General features: G+C 37.3%; 1 protein-coding gene across 6 annotated transcripts in view; it reads left to right on the top strand.

Moving 5' to 3' along the window:
* The window catches only part of CCDC148 (coiled-coil domain containing 148), a 68,689-nt gene that overhangs the window by 20,743 nt on the left and 25,070 nt on the right, over positions 1–22,876 (top strand). For all 6 annotated transcript variants that reach the window (XM_040562583.1, XM_040562580.1, XM_040562579.1 and 3 more), the window contains 7 exons: positions 545–648; positions 1,658–1,740; positions 1,906–2,069; positions 2,313–2,408; positions 2,493–2,674; positions 9,333–9,471; positions 11,552–11,758. In XM_040562583.1, the coding sequence (XP_040418517.1) occupies positions 545–648; positions 1,658–1,740; positions 1,906–2,069; positions 2,313–2,408; positions 2,493–2,674; positions 9,333–9,471; positions 11,552–11,758 (975 nt within the window). The remainder of the gene's footprint in view (positions 1–544; positions 649–1,657; positions 1,741–1,905; positions 2,070–2,312; positions 2,409–2,492; positions 2,675–9,332; positions 9,472–11,551; positions 11,759–22,876) is intronic.

Here is a 22,876-nt window from a genome sequence, read left to right as displayed (position 1 = left end):
GCTGCTATTCCATCAGCCTTTATGGCTTTTCCTCTAGTTTAAGAGGTAACTCCATCTATCTCTGTCTTCCTATTATTAACTGAAGTTGGAAGCAATGTCTTTGTGAAGCCATCAGACAATTTCAAAGTATCTTTAAATGGATAGATTTTGGGAAAGCACCCTGTTTTCAGTAATCAATTTTTGAAATTCTTTTTCTTGAAAGAAACATTTTTACTCTTTCATCTTCCCACCTGTAAGAGTTTATTTTTATTTCTATTACTAATCTCCCCTCTATAACCTGAGGAACAGGGATGGAAAAGAAAAGGAGGAAAAGGAAGAAAAAAATACAGTCCATTTTCTTCTAGTTTTCATTTTAATTGTGATTTGAAGTAGAATAATTTTTTTCATGGAAATTGATTACATTTCAACCCATTGTTCTTCAGAAAAAACAGTTGTGCAAAGAGCTTTTAGGTTCGCCATTCTGTAGTTAAATTTTGATATGAAGGCATTTGATAAAGCTATTGAAAATACTTAAAAATACTTATAAGCATTTATTTTCCTGCAGATTAAAAAAACAGAACAAATTTCAAAAATTAACAAAGAGCAAATGCTGCTGAAACAGCATCGCCAAGTGTGGTGGCAAGAGCATAAAAGACTGAGTGAGAACAGGTAAGACCTGAGGAATCTTAATTAGTTATTATTAAAGAAATACATCAGCAGACAGAGATTCTGGTGTGGCATACTTGATTAAAGGGACATTAGGAGGATAAACATTAAAATATCTTAACCGAAGATAAATCTTTGTGCAGGGCAGGAGAGTTTGTGGCTTGCATTGAAAGGGGTCAGCAGATGCAAAGAGAACAGAAGAAAGGAGGGCAGAACAGGGTGGATGTTCTGCATGTACTTAGTGGCACATACCGTGGTCTCCAGCTGTTTAGCTGACCTATCAGAATCTGAAGAGCCTGTATTTGTAGGAGTATCAGAAGTTTTCAGATGTTTTTTAATCCTTTTAAGTGTCAGTGTGTCTCTAGATATGTTGAGTTGTTCACAGTTGTAACAGGGAATGTTAATATTGTTCATGAGAACAGAATTATCCTCTCATTGCTAAAGGTGAACAGAGTATTCAAGAGACATTTGAATAACATCATTGATAATATACTTTAACTTTTGGTTGGCCCCGAAGTGGTCAGGCAGTTGGACTTGATCCTTCTAGGTCTCTTCTGATAGAACTATTCTATTCTATTGTGTTCATGCTGCAGAAGCTGTTTTCTCTTCTTTTGAATGATGTATGCATGTACCTTATCTCAGAATTTTCAGGAAAGAATACTTTTGGTGGCCTGCTTCAGGTGTTTTTATGTTTTGTTTTGTTTTTTTCCAGAAATACTTGTAACTTCCTGACCAAACTACAGACAGCTTTGTTGTCCTAGGTCTACTAGCTTATGTGTTGCATGTACAGCAGATCAGTAACAGCATGTTTTAGTCAAAAGAGGGTGGCTTCCCTACTACTTTTCTGTAAAACGCCTGACCTTAATAGATTCCCATGCAGAGAATCTCTATTTTTACTCAATTATCAGAGTATTTGAAGCTTATCGTTCTTGTCAATTTAATAAATAAGAAATTAAATCTTCTGTATTACAGCAAACAAACAAACAAACAAAACCTCATTAATACCTTGCAGGGAAAAAGCAGAAGCAGAAGTAAAGATTGTTCTTGATGAAGGAAGTCATAAGTATGACTCTTTTTTGGACATACGGGACTTGGGTAAGACTTTTCAATTCATGTCTTGGTTCTTTATTATAGTCAAAATTATCTTGATTACTTGTTTGTGTTTTTAAATGCCTGTCATGACAGCTTTAGATTTAGGAAGTATAGTGCTACATAGTACTCTGTGTGTCTGAGAAAGCTTTGTGTTTCATTTGGGTATAGAGCATAAATTATCAAAGGAATGGGATGCATACCAAACAAATACTGTAGCTCCTATCTGGCAACTAAGAGAGAAATTGAAATTCTGGATGTCTGAAATGCAGCATTACCTCTCAGAAGACTCTTGTCTGAAATATAAGTTCAGTCCAGTTGACATGTTACAGCAGGTTGGTATTTTAGCTTTACAGTTTCTAATCATTGTCTTTTTAGCATTTTTATTTATTTATAAGCAATATTTTAAGAATATAACTCAGAGTATTCAGTAAGCTTTGTATTTCTGGTACTGCAAATTTTTCACTAAAATCTGTAAAAGCATAGCAGTGTGAAACTGGAAATCAAGCTTTTTGTTCCAAATAAGAAATTTCATATTCTAGCAATACAAAGTAACAGTAATGTATTTCATGAAATAGATTGAATTTGTGAAGAAGCAACAGGAAGCAATTCTGGAATTTCTTAACCTTGAAAGTCTGACTGTGGAAAGAGAGCTTGAAGCCTATAAAAGAAAAGTAAGCTTTTCCTTGTAAGTTTAGTTAACAGTTTCTGAGAAAAAATATAATGCAGAGTAGTCTGAGTAGCATTTTTCATCACAGGCTTTAGTGCGTTCTTCTGAAGAAAAAAACAAACTTTTCCATGAAGTTCCTTCAGCTCTACTATCTTTGGAGTTCCCCTATCCAGATTTGAAGAACTTAATTATCAAGGAGTACTGTAAGCTTGCAAATGAATACTGGTCTAAGCTTCAAGAGGTTGATCAACAGCTAAAAGTCGTATATAGGTAATGATACCTGTTTCTAGATTTCTTTTACTGGGGAAAAAATAAACTATAATGTATTTTACAATCTACAGATCCTGCAGTTGCCCTTACCATGATAGCTGGTTCTATTTTATCCAGTACAGAAAATAGTTGGCTCACTGCCCAATTCTGTGGGGTTAAAGCCAGTAACTGTTTGCACAGCTGTGATGATTGAGGCAGTCCTTTCTAAAGAACTCATCTGAAATAATAAGTGAAATGTTTTGTGAATTAAAAACCAACAATCTGATGTGTGTCAAATGTCCTCTTCACACACTTTTATATGGGTAGAAGTGATTCCTTCTGTGTGATACACTATCAAATTAAAGTCAGAAAAGTACAGCCTTTCTGAGGGAGATCTTAAATGTATTTATTTATAAAGTTGATAAACAGGTCCAATCTCTTCAAGAATGTTGGTTCATTGCAGTAACTGTCATCACAAATAAATGTGAAACCATATGTAGATTCAGAATAGTTTATTATTATGTAGATGCGGGGTAGAGGGGAGGAATGTGGCTCAAGAAAAGCTGGTGGAAATGGCAGTGGCACCAACCTGCTAGAGGGGTGCGCAGGTAGGCTGTCTGGGACAAATTACCTGATTTGGGTCTGTGTATGTTAGTATTATTAGATGGGAAGGTATAAAATCATAAATGAATCATCAGCAATTGTCTTGGGTATGGAATTTAAAGCTAAATCTTGATCTTTTTGTTTGCCTTCTGTTCTTGAAAACTTTATTTCTCATATTGCTCATTTAGATTTCTATGATTTTATCCACAACATTAAAATGTTCTCAATACAAAAGGCAAAATTTGTGTTGTTCTTGTAGAATCTCTTACTTTCGAGATATGGGGTTTATAAAACACAATGTTTTTTGTTACTTTTTACATTTGTTTTGGAAAATTTGCATGGAAATATTTTGAGTTTGCAAAGATACAGGATTTAATTATTCTATAATTCATCAAGGTAACCTTGATCGAACAGATAATACTGTGAAAAATTGAGTGATGTAGATTTTTGACCTTATGTATCCGCTGTACCCTACTGACTAATGCAGCGCTTGTGAAATCTTTGCAGTTATCTCATTGCTGTCTACCTGAAGATAACAATACAATTGCAATACATTTTCATTTGTTCTTGTAATTTGAAGTTGCTCAGTAGAACAATATGATTATGTGGTAACATAATCGTAACTTTTTCCCCAAGGATCTGAGGATTATTTCTGTCATTCTTCCTCTGTCATCATATGTGTGAATGTACAGAAAAAAGCACTGGGTTAATACATATGTCATTGTTTAATTGTTCAGGCTTTCTGCAACAAAAAAAATTGGAAATGTGCATAGAATATCTAAAGAAGAAAAATGAGAATAAGATAATCTGGTCTGCTATGTTCTTTATGTGTTTTTCAGTCCTACTAGAGTACATGCTACAATGTTTATTGCTTTTAGAAACTTAAGAAATAGGATTAGAATGTTTGATCAATCCAGATCCACTTATTTTATTGATGCTGAAACAGTTGTTTTGTTTTTTTTTTTTGGGGGGGGGGGAATTGTCCCACAAATTGTGGACTTGTAACCAATGTGTTATAGCCGATGATTCTCTAAGCATTGTTATATTTTTGCCACAATTTCCAAGGATGTCTGAATTATTTGAATAACTGAAAGATGAATTGAGTACTACATATTTAACACTGTATCTTCAGCAACATCAAATGAAAGGAATATTATGACTAAGTCAAGTAAACCTGGTCCCTCTTTTTGGGTCTATTGACAGGATGCTCCTGCTGAACAACCAGCAATGACTCAATTGATAGAGAAGTTAACATATTACTTGGTATAGAGAAGTTAACATATCTCTTGGTGGCATTGTTGCAGTCTGTCTGCAGATTCAACCACACAGCGGTGCATCAAGTTCAGGTTGTCTCAACTATTGCAGAGGATATGTGGAGATTATAGGGGGGAGAGGGTAACTTCTCTTCCAAGCTGTTTGTATTTTGCAGGGTGTGTAAAGCTGAGGATTAACCCTGGGTAAGTGTTTCAAAGGAAACAGCTGCCTCAGGGCTGTTGAATATAAGACAGTTGCCCTGCTTCAGTTCTGAAACAAAATAATGAAGTGTTGTCTAGTAGCAGAATGATATATATATATATACACACATATATGTATATAAGAAAAGCAAGCAGTATATTTAATATTTAAAATTTGGTTGTACGTTCAGCCTTGGATAAGTTTGTCAATATCCTGTCACTGAAGCAGCATGATGCTAACTTACATATTTGTCTAAAATGTGCTGGTGCTTTTCAGATTCTTTTCAAGTGAGGTCTTCCTTTCTGGAATTTTACAAGAGTTTTAAGTAAGGGAATGTCTTGCATTTAATCAGGCAGGATATTCTGTAATTCTGTCCATTTTATGGTTGTGAATATGCTGGAATGGATCATGCTGGGCTGGATTGTGTTGGGCTGGACAATGCTTTTTTTAGCTGTTTGTCTATGAACAGCTGACAAAATCTAAGCACAGCTGACAAAGCTTGGCAGAGCTGACAAATCAAGACACTGGCAGTCAGTGTTTTCCTACTCACAATAAACTACTTGCAGCTCTAGCTGTAGCTGTTAGCTCCCCAGAGTATCCACCACTCTCAATTTCTCCATCTTGTTCCTAGGTAGTACAGAGATCATAGAATCACAGAATGGCTCAGGTCGGAAGGGACCTTAATGACCACCTGGTTCCAACCCCCTGCCATGGGCAGGGACGCCACCCACTAGATCAGGTTGCCCAGGGCCCCATCCAGCCTGGCCTCCAGGTTGAACACCTCCAGGGATGGGGCATCCGCAACCTCTCTGGGCAACCTCTTCTAGTGTCTCACCACCCTCTGAGTGAAGAATTTCTTCCTAACTTCTAATCTGAATCACTTTGATAGTTGAAAACCATTCCCCCTTGTCCTGTCATTATCTGTCTGAGCGAAGAGGACATCTGTCTCTCCATCTTATTTATAAGTCTACTTGAGGTATTGAAATCGCGATCCATCATTAGCTGGCCATTAGAGCAACATACAAGTCAGAGGGATCCTTGCAGAGATGAGAAAACTGGGGTGGAGACTGGTGCAGGAACTGATGCGCCTGCCCATGTGCTCTGGAGGCAGAGCAGGTCGCCAGGCCAGCCTTCTGAGCACAGAACCTGTCCTGTTCCCTGCTCTCAAGTTTGTGGTGTGATGTCTCCTGATTGAGATGTATCTTACTCTGCCTCACTCTTGTAGATGTAAGACCTACATTTGTTCATGAATTTGAATGTTTGGAAAGAAAGATGTGTTATCTTAAGAAAAAGAAATGGTACTCAGCATCAGTTGCAGTCAGATATTTAAGTCATGCATGACAAAGAATAATTAATTTGTTCATTAAAGTTACTCTTCAGAAAACCCATACATCACACAGATTCTAAAATTAATAAATAACCAGATTTCATTAAACTCCTCCCTTTTCTCTACAGGGAGCTTTTCAAAGCACTCATTTCTGAGGATCAGTTGCAAGACATCTTCTGCAGAGGCAGTAAAGGTTGCAAAAATAGCACATCTTCCCAGTAGCACTTCTTTATCAAAGCTCAGGAGCTGTTATCTTTGGAGAACTGTGTCCGCTGTTCAAGCCCTACAACCTGAAGGTTACAAGTTATTACTGCAACCATTCCCTGTTTAATGGATTCCTTAATCCCATTTTACTCTCCTGGGCACTATTTCTTCTTAGCATATGAGAAAACCCTCTGCTCAGACATCTATATTCATTGTCTTTCATGAGAAATTTAAGCAATCACCTACAAAGAAACACTTTCATTACTAGAGAATGTCTGCATTTGCTAATGTGATTCCACATTTTATGTTGTCTCTAGCACTTACTTGGTAGTTGTCAGTCACTGCAAATAAACTTTTTACAGGAGCTAAATATTTTTCTTTCCCCCATTTCAAAGCAGTCTCTATTTCTCCTCATAATGCTGGATTTAATAGCAAACAGCTGTGTCCTACAAATTGTTTGTCAGATATTCCGCACGGTTTATAAGAAGCAAAAAGAAAATGGGTGGAGAGTAAGAATAATATAATTATCTCAGATAAGATTGTTGAGGGAAATATAGCTCCATGCACAATTGTGCTAATTTTAACATTAATCAGTCTCAAAGTCCAGTTTATTACTCTAGTATTCTTAGTCCTAAATCTGTAACTGCACAAGTGCTGTGGAGCTTTTCCATCTGAGTTTGCACTACTGGACTGTAAAGCATCCCCACAGAGGAAATATTTGAAGTCCTGGGTAAACAGGGAAGCCAGTGGGCAGCAAGGTGAGGTGTGGCTGGGTGTTACATCGTATGCCATGCTAACTGTGCCAGTTCATTGGGTCTGTTCAGGTGGCATCGTTTTCATTCATTCTAGTCAGGCTGCTGTTGAATTTTTATTTTTATTTTTTTATTACAAGCCACATTTTGTGAATTACTCTAAAGCTGTCAGCAAATGCAGATTGTGAATGTTTCTCTTTGGAAAAGCAAAGATCTAAGTATCAGTGTATTACCTTTGTACTGTGACGTGGTACTGTTACCTGCAGACACTTTGGTCATCACGGTTGTTAATTTTCAATGTGTTGCTTTCGTTTTACTCTGATAAACAGATAAGTTACACAAACGCACTACAACAGAGGATCAGCTAAGAGTTAATGCTTCATGTTGTGTCCCCCCCCACCCCCAAAAGAAACAACAACAACAAAATTTAAAGGTGGAATCTCTCTATACACATATTACCATTGCAGAGCTCTGTTTTGTTTTGTTTGTAGCACTAATGGCATTAATAACGTTGCTGGAATTTATTGAAGGAAGTAGGGTGTGATTTTTCGTTATGCAGTTATCTTCGTTGTGTCGTCTGTGTAAAGATGAGAGTAACTTTTAACATTTATTCAAAGAAAAACAATATAGGGAAAGCACACATGGAGGGCAAGAAACAAGGTGTTCATAGTTATGGAATAAATTTTTAATGTTTCTTCTTAATTGGTTATACGTTGACGCCATTTTGATCATGGAATAGTGATTCTATGCTGAAAATGGTCTAGTAAGCTAAGAAACATTTTTATTTCATGAAATGGGGAATTGAAGGAAGAGAAGGAAGAAGATCTGATCACTGGGTGTCTCCACAAAGGTAGGTGAAGGTCAAATCCTTCTTTTTTCCTACCCGATCATCTCTAAGACCAGAAAGGTAAAAATAAAACTCTTCTGTCTGCTTGAAGAAAGCTACAAAATGAATGCTATTAGGTAGGTGAAAATAAATGGCACTCAGTCCAAATTCATGCCAACTTCATGGCAAAGCAAGCAACAGTGGAAAGTGCTGGGGTGGGATGGGGGAGAATGTGAAAAGTGTCATCAAGAGTTTGGGTTCCCTTGCCTGAGAGTGCATTACGTGGGAAATGATTTATTGAAATGGGTTATTTTGTCTTCATTCTTGAGGAATGTCTGTAGGTGAAGCATTCCGTATCTTTAAATGAGCAGATCTAGGGATATTCTTCCTCAGTTTCCCAGAGTATTTTACAGTGGTGATTATACGCTGTTTTTATTGCACAGCATTCTTTAAACAAAAATTGTGTTAAACTGTATTAAATAGATTTTTAAAATATTTTTCTCTACTGCTCTCTCTTTAGAGGTAATGGTAGATCGTATCATAAAATCTAGTTTAATATTATATATGATTGTTTCACAAAACAGCAACTTGGTCGTCTTTTCTAAATGCCTGGTATTTCTGCCTACATAAGGATAGTTGTCCTAACATCTTACTGAATTCAGGGCCGTTACATACCAATATACTGCTGCTGGCTCAGGAAGTCCAAGAGCTGCAAACAGTTGGAGGCTGCAGGAATTTGGTGTGGGGCATAGATTCATATAATTACCTTATTTTAATTATACCTGGGCTTTTAGCCACTTTTGAGAAGAGATCACTGGGATAGAGACACCTTTTGGTCTGACTTAGTATTGCTGCTCTGACGTTAATGCTGATGACAAAAGCCTGATATTTAATGCCTACATGGCAACGTGTTCAGACTGAGGGTAAAATCTAACCTCTAAACTTGTGTTACTGTGCTTGAATTTTTTTGATGTTTGTTATATCTTGCTACTCTAATTTTCTGAAATGCATGCAGGCATACTGATTATTTCACCTCCTACTTAAAAGAAACAGGAATCTTTTGTCTTGCCATGATTCTGTGGCTGTCATAAGTTTTTTTAACTAATCCCTCATTTAGCTGCGTACAGATATCATTTCATTCACTTTAATCTTTTAATTAGCGCTCAGTGGCAGAAACCGATCGTCTTCCTTTTTCACACTGTATTTTCCATGTTGTGTGACTATTCGTTAATGTAACTTCATTGAGAAACACAATGTCATTCCATAATAAAAAATAATAAAAATAAAAAACAATAAAAGGTCACATTAAAAAGGCAGTCTACGTTTGCTTTGTATCATTAAAGGAAATCTGTATTTCCCAGCTTTGATCCAATATCAGGTTTACAGGGTTGTGTCATAGAGCCCACTGAAGGTTTAGGCTTTTTTTTTTTTTGAAACACCTAGGACCAAACTTCTCCTTTTAAAATGTTAAATTACTTTGGAGCTGATTGTGTTGAATTTGAATTTCTGTAGGAACAGTGAATGGAAAGAAGAAGATCAGTGGGTTTTTCAGACTGTTATCAATCAGTATCCAAGTGATCTTCAGAGAAGAAGGACTTTGTACCTTGATGTGCTGCAGAGATACCTTCCTCACAAATCTAGGCACGATCTGGTCAGTGTTGTTAGTTCAACTATATACTTTCTTGTATAAAACATGTAGTGAGTATTTATATTAAAGAATGTTTATCAAAGGTTTTTATTTTGTAACAACTTAACTATAGATTTTATTCTGTACAGTGAAGATGAGGGATGTTCCTGTCTTAAAAACAAACAAGCAAACAACATTCACTTCTTCAAAATAAGCACCATGGAGATTTTACAGTTCCACAACCCCTTACTGCCAAATTCACAAAACTAGTTTGCTAGCATTACTTTATGCTATACAATTTTATAGTTATGTCTTACTATTCTGCCTCTCTTGTTATTTTTATCTTTTATAAGGATGTATAGCATTGTCACACTGTCTAGGAATACTTATTTTAATAGCTCTATGGCACATATATAGCAGGAAGAGTGGAAACTTTTCTGCCCTCAGAGAGAGGCTATTTTTACATTCATAATGCATTTCAAATTGATTACTGATTCTTTTTACACTCCACAGTGAATAAGCACATAGCAGCTAATAGAGAAACCCAGTTCAAGGCCAGAACATTTCAGGATGTCATAGGGAAAGTAGGAGTCTTTTCTTATCTCTGCATGTATTTTTAGACCATCTACTTCCTTATGTTTGAGGAGTGCCTAGTGTAAAGGAGTGGCAGTGTAGTGATACTGATGAATAGCATAATTTCACCAAAAGTAAAGTTCTTGTGGATTTCAGAACTCTTGAATGCGAGAACTGGTTTAAAGAATTATATGCTTTGTATAATGTATGTGTACTTTTAAACATAGCCATTATTAATGGGCCTCCCTAATTCTTCAGAGGGTCACTTAAAATTTAAAAATCATCATTCTGCATTGAATGTAGTATGTATATCAGCATGACAAATACAGAAATGTTAAAACAGTACTGAGAATCTGTTCTTAAAATGTTTGTTACATTAGCATAACTAAATTTAGAGCCTCTTATTCTTCCTTCTTTCTGAAGAATGGATCAGTGGACTAGAACTGAGTGCTTGATATAGTAGCAGGTCATCAGAGAGATCTACTTTTTAGAAGAACAAACTCTGCATCCCATTTCTTGCTCAATAGTTTCTTAGCTTGGTTTAGCTGCTTGCCAGTAAGGCTCACCTGAGTTTCAGAGACCAGTGATGGCAATGTGAACCTCTGATACAGTGGCCTACACACATCTGAGCAAAAAAAATCTCCAGAGGTAGCGGTACCAATTTACCTTCATCGATCTGTGAGTCAAGAGGAAAACCTATGAACTAGGCACCAGGTGAGTCAGCATGCCCCTGCCAAAGGCCTTGAAGTGAGCACCAAGGATGCTGCCCTTGGAACTTGTGAGCAGAAGGCCATCTTCATCCCTGTAATCTTCATCCTTGTAACTGGTAGTTTTTGGTAGTTTTTTGGGATGTAAGACAGGTCCAAGTTTCTAATGCCTCAGACTATGGAGCCTTACCTGGTACTACTTCTGTCAGTGTTGTGAAGCTTGAGTGTCCTCTGGAATCTCAATGAATAAGGCCAAAGAAGGTGTATTTAAGATTAAAAACTGGATATTGGTAGTGGCAGTATGCTGCTTGTCAAGCCAAAAATCAATTTCCAAATTTCCTGTTAAGAAAGAAAAAGTGAATCTAATTCTCCTCTGTACTACACTTGTACAACTGCTTTAAGTGGTGGTCTGTTTTTCTGTAGGAGATCATAACTTTCTATGAAAAGCATCACGCTAAAAGTGTTCAGTACCTCTGAAGATGTATTGAAAGGATCTAACTTGCATTGTGTGTACTCTATGGCAAGAATGTGTTTCATTTATTCTTATTCCAGAAGTATAGTTCAGGAAAGAACAGTGGTTTATCAGGATACTGAAATGCCATGTGATAGAGGCAGACACCAGGGAAATACTGGAATGCTGTCATGGCCTACTGACACTGGAAGACTGCAGTATACCTAATACCTGGCAGAATACTTTCAGGCCCTAATTGTGGATTCCATAGGGATGTTGGTGATGTAATAATTATACGAATGATATTCAAGGTTTGCAAAATACAGTATTAATACATGGTGTTAAGCCTTTCTGAAATGCTTTACTTTTTTAGGTTATTCATGAGAGAGCTTGGGATCATTACAATTTCCTTAGAAATCAACACAGAGTTTTGATATTAAATTGGATTCAAGCTAGGAAAGCCTTTTTACTTAAGGCGGTGATGGCTGTTACTGAAGCCTCCGCTGCTCAGGAAGAAGAAGTAGCGTCTGCTGATAACAAACAGAAGCAACAGGAGATTTGTGCTGATCTGAAAGCCAAGGTAGGTTCAGTTATAAATCTAACACAAGCACATCTATTTTGTACTGCCAAATTCAAAATGAATGCAAGCAAAAACTGTTTTAAAAGTTACGGTATGGTTTTGAAGATTCTCCATTTCATTACTCATAGGGATCTGTGTTAGCGTCATATTCCTACCAACTCTTGAACTTAGTTTGTATTTTTTTATTAAGAATTTGATTACCTAGTATGTTTTAGGCCTTGCTCTTAGTTTCATGCTGTGGGTATAATCTCTGCATGAGCTGTGATCACATTTATTGGTGGATTTTGAGCACCATCTAAGAGTTTGAACTGGTATTTCTGTATTGGAAGAACAAGATCTGTTCTGCTGTTCAGAATATGAGAGACTGTAAACAAGCCACCAGGAGTAGAGGTCTGGTGTCAGACTCTGCTTTCATTTTTAACTCTAGCAAATCACAAAATATTTGTGTGTTTTGGTTTCATCCTTAGCAAAGTGGGCTTAATACCTGTACTGTGTGAGGTTCGTCATAACTGGGTTTAACACTATAATCTTCATAAGTGGCAGTGAAACACGTTCCATTCATCATCACTATCACCAGTCTATTAGATAAAGGGTAGTCTGTTTTCAGAGAAATAATGAATATCTGTCTTCATTTCTGTTTACTTTTCAGGCATAGAAAGCATTCTTAAAAATTGATCCCATATTGTGTTTGCCCTTGTTATAGAAGTTTCACAGTATCCTGAAAGGAGATTTGCTGTGTGAAGAGGTGAACAAGATTTAAAACAAACAAACCCTGTTTTTTTCTAAGGGTATTTTTCTAAATAAGATCGGAGGAGCTTGGACACAAGAGGAGAGCATTATGTTGATGCCTAAGGCATTTATAAGGGGAATCATATTTCTGGGCATGAAAGGCGTTTGTTTGAACTGTTCTCTGATTTTCTACTTGCACAGAAATTATCATATGAAAGCATATATGATGTATTATTTTCACTTGATCAATATTATCTTTGAACCCCTACTTTTCCATGAAGTACTAAAGACCTGAAAATCACAGTAAACCTGAACTGTGATTAATCAGGATTTTTGATTTTGAGTTTAGTTTTTCACTGCAATAATAATACGAAGGACTGCCCTCCCCTCTTCCTGGAGTCTTCTGACATAGGAAGGTTTGAATCCAAACAGTTTAGGGTTAGAAGCTCTCTGGGCTTGACTGAATGGGGAGTACTTGACTTCGTAGCCAGCCTGGTGCCAAGTGGTGTGAGGAATGCTTTTCTAGAGTTCTATCTTGACCCCAGGCCTCCCTTTCTGGAATTGCTGTTTCTCTTACCTGCACTAGAAGAGGTGGAAGGGACACTTATTCCAGAATCGTGAATTTTATCAGACAGTCACTCCCCCCCCTGCCCCCCCCCCCCCCCCCCCCCCCGAAAGTACCAAGGAAGTGTTATGTTATCTCCATGCAGCTTGAGATTCTCACTGTTGCATTCATTGCCTCAGTCTTTAGATTGTGACCTCCTGTTTCCAGTAACCTGGAGCTGTTTGAAACTTACACCTATTAGGCCTACACATCTCAAGGGTTGTTTTCAAAGGTGACTTTTAAAAAAAAAAAAAAAAAAGAAAAAAAAAGGTTGAAAGCCTGATCAAAAGCAATTCACCTGCTTCTCAGAAGAGAGGAATAAAAAAAGTACAGTTTTGCTGTTAAAGAAAGATACCATTGTGACCCTGTTTTGATCAGCTCTGCAGCTGAAGATGGAAGCTGAAACTGGGCATGCTGTTTTTCAAGAAGATTATTCTGAATATATCCATGTTTTTTGTTGTTGTTTTGGCAGCTATATATGCATTTGAAAACTTATACTTTGCCCAGTTATAGTTCCTTTCTCAGACTTTTCTTTCCACACTTCTGAAGTGTGCAACTACAGAAGTCATACTGTTGAAAGTGGTTGTGGGCAAGTATCAGCTAACAAGTAACTCCTGGTCTAGGGAGTTAAATGTGCACCAATTAAAAACCCATCGTGTTGAGGGTCCATAAGACAAGATTAAAAAAAGTGAATCTCTCTCTGCAAAGGAAGGAATGTAGAGCTGGAAAGCAGGGGATGGGAGTGTTATCCCACTTTTTTGCCATTAATTGTCTTAGCGTTTTGCATTTCTGTAAGTTTAATGTAAGGAAATCTTACTGAAACCACTTTCCCAGAGGAACAATGTAGTTGTTATAATGATTTAGCTGTAGAGTTAACTTGGTATGCTTGTGAAGAGTTTGTATCCTGAACGTGAGAGATGTAGATCTTGTTCATTACACCAGCTGGTTTCAGAGAAAGCCATAGTATGCATAAGCCTTTTTTCAGCAGCTGTAGAACAAAGCTATGGCACATACACTGTAAGATCTACATGTCTAAACAATCCTAGAAATACAAAGGATTGCTAAATCCATTTTGCATACACTGTACAAAAATACATGAAAATCAAAATGGCTTGTTTAAGCAGCAGTTGATGATAGAATGTGAGAAGACTAGGCTCTGAATAGCCACCTTTCCCTTTGCTTCCAGTCAGTACGCCATGGAGAATTGTGGGAGAACTACACCTTAAACGAGTGATGGTGAATGACCCATGTTATGTTTGGTGCACTTTGTAGTGTGTGGATTTATCCAGGTTCAGCATTCTGTACCCTATGCTGTGTTTTAGTGAAATTCCTCTTCCTAAACAAGATAAAGAGAAGTGCATTGTTCTTTGTCAAAAGGCAGTTAAGTAATAAAGTGGGAGTGATCTTTTAAGAGGGTTAGTAGTGTGCTGCTTCACAGTTGGTTTTTAATGGCTTGAAGTACTTGCTGTTCCGCATTTATAAATTCAGTTGATGTTTGCATGCATTCAGAATATTATTTTTGAATTGAATTTATGAAAATATTTGTAATCCAGTTATTTTCACCTTCATATAAAACAGTTTAAAAAGGACAGTCAAGGGAAGACCTACAAAAGTAGATGAAACGGGAGTTGAATCTCCTGAGTATGATGCATAGGGTGCTTTTTCTTCCTTTATATAAAACAATGTATCCCTTTTCCTTTAAATCTTTTGTGTTCCAGGATTAATCCCCACTCCAGTGCTAAAATCTCTTGCAACAGATTGTTAATTTTTGGAGAGCAATTTTTGCACTCCTTATCCTGACAGAAACTAAGATAAATTAATTTCAAAAGAAGGATAGTTCGATGGAATTGATGGAAATGTTACAAGTTATGCAAAGCATGTTGCAGATTGACTTTCTTCTTCTCCCTTCCTGTATAATGAGAACAGTGATTTTTTTTTTTAATAGTCAAATATAGTCAAATCACTGATTTGAATGAGTTGACTATTACAGGAGATCAACATTAAGGTACTGCAACTGGCTGCTCATGGCTTGGACTGGCATACGCTCGTTGGGTTAAAAACTGGCTGGACAGCCGGGCCCAAAGAGTCTTGGTTAATGGAGTTAAATCCAGTTGGAGGCCAGTCACTAGTAGAGTCCCCCAGGGCTCAGTACTGCAACACAGTTGCATGTGTTTCTTTCTGTTCTCCTGAGAATACCATCACAATTCCATTTAAACAACCCATTGTGCCCCAAAACTTCAATCAGAGGAGCATATGGTGCCTCAGCTGAGACATATCTGTCTCAGTCACCTGGCTGCTCGGTTTATCAAAGCTTGTAGGATCATAAATATGTTTGAGACTTACACATATCTGTCAGGTTTAGTAGTTGAAATTGTCCAGTGATCCCCAAATTATTTGGGAATGGATAGTAAGACAAGCAGACACCCTAACCTTATATTCTTTGGAGAATAATCTTCCTTCTTCAGCTAGGAAAGTAGCACCTCAGGCAAGTAAAATAATATGCAGTAGTACTTTCCAAAAGTAGTAAAATATCAAAGACACTGTTCATAGCACTGCATAAAGAAAAAGAAGTGAGCTTAATTTGCTGTCCTTACATATACAGTACAAAGTAATTGTAAATAGAAGTGCAGTTTAAGGTTATGTATGAGTGAATATTTAAGCCTACAAAATATTTAAACTTGCTAATAATATGTTGACACTCCTGTTGTCAAGAACTGTAAGATTTCTAAATAATACTGACTGACAGGAGAGGAAATACCAGGACAAGCTGTGAAGAGTAAACTGTTGATGTATTGTCTTGAGCAAAGATACTGTGACATACTTTCAGCTTCAGGGAATCATAGAATCATAGGATGGCTCAGGCTGGAAGGGACCTCATAGATCACCCAGTTCCAACCCCCTGCCATAGGCAAGGACACCACCCACTAGGTAAGGTTGCTCTGGGCCTTTTCCAACCTGGCCTTGAACACCTCCAGGGATGGGGCATCCCCAGCTTCTCTGGGCAGCCTGTTCCAGTGTCTCACCACCCTCTGAGTGAAGAATTTCCTCCTAACCTCTAATCTAAATCTCCCCTCTTTTGGTTTAAAACCATTCCCCCTCATCTGATTGAGGAACTGAAACTGGTTCTCTGCAGCATCACAAGGTTTATAGGTACCAATCCCAGCCTTAGTGTCTAAATTTCCTAACTGAAAATAGTGTCTTTTTACTAGTCTTTCTTTGACAGAGGATTATTTTCAAATGATTTTCTTCTGTATCCCTTTTTCTGATGTAAGCACTTTGTAGCTCAAAAACATGTCTGTGGTTCTATTAATGATGAAAAGTTACTTTTATCCACTTTCTGATTTTCAAATTACATTTTTTTCTAGTGGTGGATATGGACTTTTGTGGGACAAAATTTAATCCTAATGACAGTAGTTTTGCTTTTCTCCATTACTTCTTGCAGACGTCTTGCGGAGGGTAGCCTGTGGAGCACAAGCTGCTCAAGAGTACCAGTCAAAATTTACTAGAGGTGTTAACTTTCATTGTTGATGTCAGAAGATAAACTCACTCTGTGATTAGAAAAACAATGAAACTTGCAAATGTATTATTTCTTAATTATCTTATTACCAAATGCTCTAATCAAGGATTTTTCATAGTTTTTTTGTAAGCCAGTTAGAAGCAGAGAATACTGTTAGCTTGTACCATTTGCCTGGTTTGTCATTCAAGGGACCCTATGGAGTCTGGAGGTAATTTCAGTTCTTCTTCAGAAGATTTGAAAGAATTCCCACCCTAGAAGAGAAGGGGGAACAGTTTTTTTTGTTTGTTTTGTTTAGAGCTGAAAGTTACTGGAGATTTCAGACCACCGTCCGTTAATATCATGATAGCTTGCTGTTCACAACTTGATAGCTTGTTGTTCACAACTACTGTTGTCATTGACCATTGATATTGTAAACTACTTCATGTATTAACTATGTGGTCTCAGGAGATGATGCCCTCTTTTTGAAAGTAATACAGATGAGTCCTTCACCATGATGGTAGTGCGAAGCCTCCTCCCTGAGGAAAAGGAGCAGCGCTCCCACTGCTGAACCACTGCGTCAGTGACCTGCTGCTTCAGAGTCTCTGTTGCCCTATAAGCTCTGTGTTAGAGTGGCCGGTGTTTTGTTTTTGTTAAGTGTCAAAAGTACAGTCTGTATTTCATTTTACTCTTTCGCAGTTTTGTACATCAGCATGTGTCAAAATTGTGTGGGCCAACTTGCACATTGATGAGCAGGTTTCATAACTCAGCGCTTTGCAGTTTTAATACGTTTAGCTTCACAGAAGCCATCTTATACCCAGTGGCGAACTACAGGACAACCTGTCACTGACTTGCATACTGATTCGTCCTTCTAACTTCTGTAAACTAGCTGTGAATCAAGGTCATTTAATCATGTTATGAATGGGATAGTGCAGGACAGAATCCAGGTCCATCCTTGTGTTGACTCTGTGATGTGAAGAGTGAGAAGTAGTTTAAAAAGAAACAAACAAAAAACAAAACTAACCCACCAAACCTATCTTAAGAGAAAGCTGTCTGGTATGAGGCAGAAAGAAGCAGAACAGAAGCATGCAGAGGAGTAAAGTGAGGAAGGGACCGAGGAGATGAATGAGGCAAAATTAGTAAATAAGGGAAAGCTAAGAGATCATGTGCATGGGACAAGATATTCAACAGGCCAGGAGAAGGATAACCTGGATATTCCCTTACTTCTATTACCACCTGGCTTCCTAAAGTGAGCTCTTCTGTTGGCACAGCAGGCTGGGTAATCTGTATTTCACTGTCTGGAAAAACAACAGTACTGGAGCCAACCCTCTGGGTGTCCAGGAGTAGATGTTAGCAAGGATTTTGAATGCTTGGTGTTTGTTGAGAAGCTAGAGGCCAGAAGTATTTTAATCACTGTATCACAGAGCACAGACAGCAGGATGCCTGATCAGCATGTTGCTTAACCTGTTGGTGTGAGACAGTAACTCATCAGCGCAGGCTTCTGCACTGCTACCACCACTTGAACTAAAATATGTCAACAGCAATGATTCTTTCTAAATATTTCTACTTCATAATGCTATTTAGTGTGCAACCCTCCCTGCTAAAATTGAATTTCTTACCATAGCTAGTACCATAATCTACTAGCTTACTAGCAAGCTAGTAACTGACAGATTTTTGCTTTTTAAACATTCATGTCAGTTCATAAGGTTACTGATAATATAAGAAAAGGAAAATGGTGTGTATGATGCTCATAAAAAAAGGACTTTCTAAATTTAAAAAATGATGGCTATTTCACATTGTTTTGATAAGCTTCCCCCTCCTCAGCCCTTGAGTAATATTTTAGACTCCAAGGAACTGTTCTTAATATACACTTCTTTTTTTTTCCCTTTTATGAGTTCTAGTGTTCACACCCTGAGGCACCTGTCTCATTATCTTTCCATTTAGGAATATATGCATATACTTTAATCTTATTTTATTTCCAAGAATAACAGTTAGTTTTATTTCGATGTGTGTGTGTGTGGAGTGGAGCTGATTAGTGCAGGTTTGTTTTCTTTTCTGATACAATTATACATCACAAGCAGGTCTATAATTCATCCCAGTGTCCTTGGAGGCTTCAGCTTTGAAGCAGAATTTGCCTGTGACTTCCAAAGTCCTGGCAAACAAGTCGTTAACTGGAACCATGAAATGCCCACTGCACACGTGTAAATTTACTCTTCAGTTCCCATGCTGTGAGTACTGTATGGCTGAGAGCTGTTGAAACTACTGCACGTGGGCATAATGTTACCAGTAGGTTCAGTGATTCCTAGATGTCAGACTTTTTTCTGCAAGTCCAAACGATCAATAAAGAATGTGTCCAATCATCCGTTCCTATGAGTGTCAGGGTTGCTGTGCAAGTACTATGAACTTGGTGTTTCTGTCTCTATAATCATTCTGTCCTGGAGATGCAAGTGTTCTGCAACATGTATTAATTTTGTTTTCCCTAGCACCCAGCAGAAAGTCTTAAAAGTGTAAGTGGTAAAGGTAGGTTTTGTAATGGGAAATTGTGGGTGAATGCAAGCAAGTCTGAAAACACTTTTTTTAATGAAATGCACTACTTTTCAATACTCATTGAATATACATTTCCTTATAATCAGCTACCTCTAAAAAAAATATATAAATATATATATATATAAAGTTCTGTAGCACACAGTGCTGCTGTCTTGTTCCCTTTGGAAAATATTTGAGTCCAAGGGATTTATTATGTCATTAACCCAAGTGGAGTTTGTGCTAAACTTCTGTCAAACTTAATAGAAATTATCTGGGTAAATCCTTGGTAGACTAGATCTTTAATTTATTTTATTTTATTTTTTTCCCCACCTGAGAATGGAGTTTCTCAGGCAGGAGACATAGATCAGCATGTGCTACTTTCATCTGAAGTATTAATGACTAAGCTGTATTGCAAGTGAAGAGACTGTGCTGCTGGTAGTGAAAGTCACCTTCTTATGAATTTTCTATGTTAATCTTCTAGTGGTCTCAGTTTGACTTCATTCTCTGGCCAGTGCTATAATAGAGTTAAAAAAAAAAAAAAAAAAAAAAAAAAGTAATGACCTCCTTTTGTTTGGAGAAATGAAGTTTGCCAAATTTTAATATATCATCTTCATTGATGGGGTGATGTATCCAGTAAAAACAGAACTGAGAATATCCTTACTGAAGACTTGATGTTGCAATCCTACAATTCCTTTAGCCTATAGCCTTTTTGTCACTTTTCCTAATCACCTTTTACATGTGTTTTGCTTTCTTCTCTTTCTCAGAACACATAGCTCTAAAATGGCCTTTTCTTTGTAAATGGAAATCCTTGGGTCACCAGCTTGTTCTGAGGCTGCAGTCCTTATCTTAAAAACGTGAAAAAAAAAAAAGTCAAGGTTGACATGATTTGAATCCAAACTGGCAATTAAGAGGGATTTCAGAGGATTTTTTTTTTTCCCTTTTAGTTATGACTTCCAGTATCGACTATCATGCATGTTAATCTTATCAGGAATCCTTGTGTAGAATTTGAATCCTAGCTGCTTGTTTTATCTGTGTAGCATTGCAGCCTGCCAGAATACTGTGCTGGAGCTCTGCGTAGCCATTCTGAGTCACCTTTCCTCCCAGTCATTCTGTGGCCTTTTGGTTTGTAGCGTATTTTTGCTTCAGTTTTCAAAGGATGGTTTTATTTCTTGCATGACCTTCACTGTACAGGCCGTCTTTACACCCGTCAGTTGTCCTCTGTTCCTAGTTGTCTAGCTCTAGGTAGTTTAGCTGCTGGAAGGAGCTTGGTGCCAAGTGCCTTGGTATCATCCAAGGCAACTTAACCTGCTTCTAATGTAAGCCAATGTTTCTTGAAAGAGAAGACCTTACATGGTGTAACATTAGCTTGTGTTAACATAGTGGGAATTCTTAAGGAAAATCTTCCCAAAGTTTTGTCATTAAAAGATATATCTGTAGTATTAAGTACATGCTAAATATGTTATTACTATTCATACTTTAGAGTGAAAGAACTAATAAATTATTTTTAGTGGTTTGTAGTGTACTTTACATTATTGTAATATGCAATATTGAAATAATGAACTGAAAATAGATTCGTATGTATTTTCTTCAGTGCAGCAATTTAATAATTCACTTGGCAAGAGCTCCGCTAATAATACATGAACTGTGAAATGTACTTGAAATGCTGGTTGTAATTAAAAACCTTCAAAACTTAATGTTGGTAGTACTTTTACTGCTAAAATGCAAGTTTCTTTTTGAAACAGGCAATAGGGGATCCCATTTTTAGTGTATTTTTAGTATTAGTTTAACCACTAGGATTTTTTAGTATTTAAACAGAACATTTTCACTGTTGATACAGTAAACTCTACCATTCCGATTTTGTACTAGTAGGAATGAAAGAATGCAATCAAGAACACATGAATTTTTTTGTGCATTCTGTGGTCCAAAATTACTACCTTAGGGAATCAGAATTATTGTTCAGGATTGTTTTTGTTCTACATGATGTTACCTCTGGAGGAAAAAACAGATTAATACGGTAGGTTTTCTTGACAAGCCTATGTTGTAGGAACTCTGGAAATTGAACGTCAGGTAGTCACTTTTAAACAGCAAAAATATTAAAATTGTGGAAATGCATGCCACTGAGATTCCTCAACTACTATGCTATGCTTCAGTGCCTGCCCTTTGATGCAGTTTGGCAGCAGCGCCCAGAGGCTCTCAGATAGGATTGGGTTCCCACAGTGCTGTGTTCTACAAACACGCAGTGAAGTGTAGTTTGCAAGGTAAATACAGATGCAGATTTGGTTTCTGTAAGAGGCAGTCCACCATATCCTTTGTCGTCATAAGTGAAAGTAGTCTAGCTCCTTATTTTTCAAACTGTGACAATATGAACAGGGGAATCTTTTCATTCTGGCCTGTGCCATCTTCCATGGGTGATTGTCCCCGAGAAGTTCCCTTCACAGTCAGTCTGGCCCACAAAATAAGGTGAGGCTGTGGGACTAGAACTAATCTCTAGCAGAAGGATGATGTTCAAACGTGGTTTAAAAATTGAAATACTTTGACATTGGACTCAGTTGTTCGATACCTAATTTTTGGAATTTCTTACATAACAAAACATATTAATTTATCTCCGCTCTGTTAAGAACGCTTTATCCTAAATTACTTTAACGCTTCATGTGGGGAATACATGGCATAGTGCCAACCTACTGAATAACATTTTACAAATATTTTGCAGACAGCCTTTTTCTGCTGTTACCAGCTTTTCCTTTTTTGTTGAAATAGCTAATCACTTTTTAAAGGAGGTGACTCCTCTTTCACCGTACTGAAAAGGCATGGATTGGATGAATGTGGGATGGGGCCATGATGATGTAAAATAACATCACATGCTGCCTCCAGAAAAGAGTAAATGGGTATCATGGGGAAGTATAATATAACAAAACTTTCCTTCCTTCCTTCTCTCATTCTTATTACCCACTTTCTTGATCTGCAATGGGCTTATGCATTGAAAAATATTAACTAGATTAGATAAAAATGGAAAGCAGATTATACCCACTAAGTAAATGGGTGTATTTAGTAGTGATTTAAGGCAGTGTAGATAGATAGCACTGTAGAAAGCAGTGGAGATATGAACTGAATTATTGGTATAGGGTGGTATGTTAGTTTTGTCTGAGAAACCTTTTTACATGCTTAATGTTCTGTTAGCTAAGGGAAGTTGTATATTTGATGCTTGGTTATACTCACTTGTTTGTATGAAACCAGCTGAAAATCTAGATTATGTCCTAATATTGATTTCTATCTTGAATCAAAAGTCATTAACAGAAGAGCTATGTGCATAGAGGTAGGGAGAGATTATGGCTTGTCGTGAGATAGGTGTAACATATGTGACATGGAAATAACTGCTAACCAAAATGAATGAATAAGGAAGTTTGAGCTGTGTCTAGACTAGTTTTAGTATCTCTACTGTTAGAGGCTTTCCTTTAATCAGTTGTCTTTGTGACAGACTCTGTTGGTACAACTCTAGTCTCGGCATCTATTTACAAATCAGAAGTTCCCCTGAAGTTTCAGTTAACTTAAAGCAAGATCAATTTAATGGGCTCACCATGCTAACTAATGGCTGAAATCAAATAACTAAAAAAGATCTCTGGTTAGTAGATAAATAATATCTGGAGAAGATCAGTAAAGCATCAAGAGGATTCTTAGATCTGGAGGAAACTGAAACTGCAGTGTGTCTTGAGCCTGCTTACATTGGCACTTACTGCATTATTGTAGAGAGCTTGAAAGGAATGTGAAG

This window comes from Cygnus olor, chromosome 6 (genome assembly GCF_009769625.2).
Source record: "Cygnus olor isolate bCygOlo1 chromosome 6, bCygOlo1.pri.v2, whole genome shotgun sequence".
In the NCBI taxonomy this organism is placed as follows: Eukaryota; Metazoa; Chordata; class Aves; order Anseriformes; family Anatidae; genus Cygnus; species Cygnus olor.
This window is presented reverse-complemented; position numbering and strand designations above follow the sequence as displayed.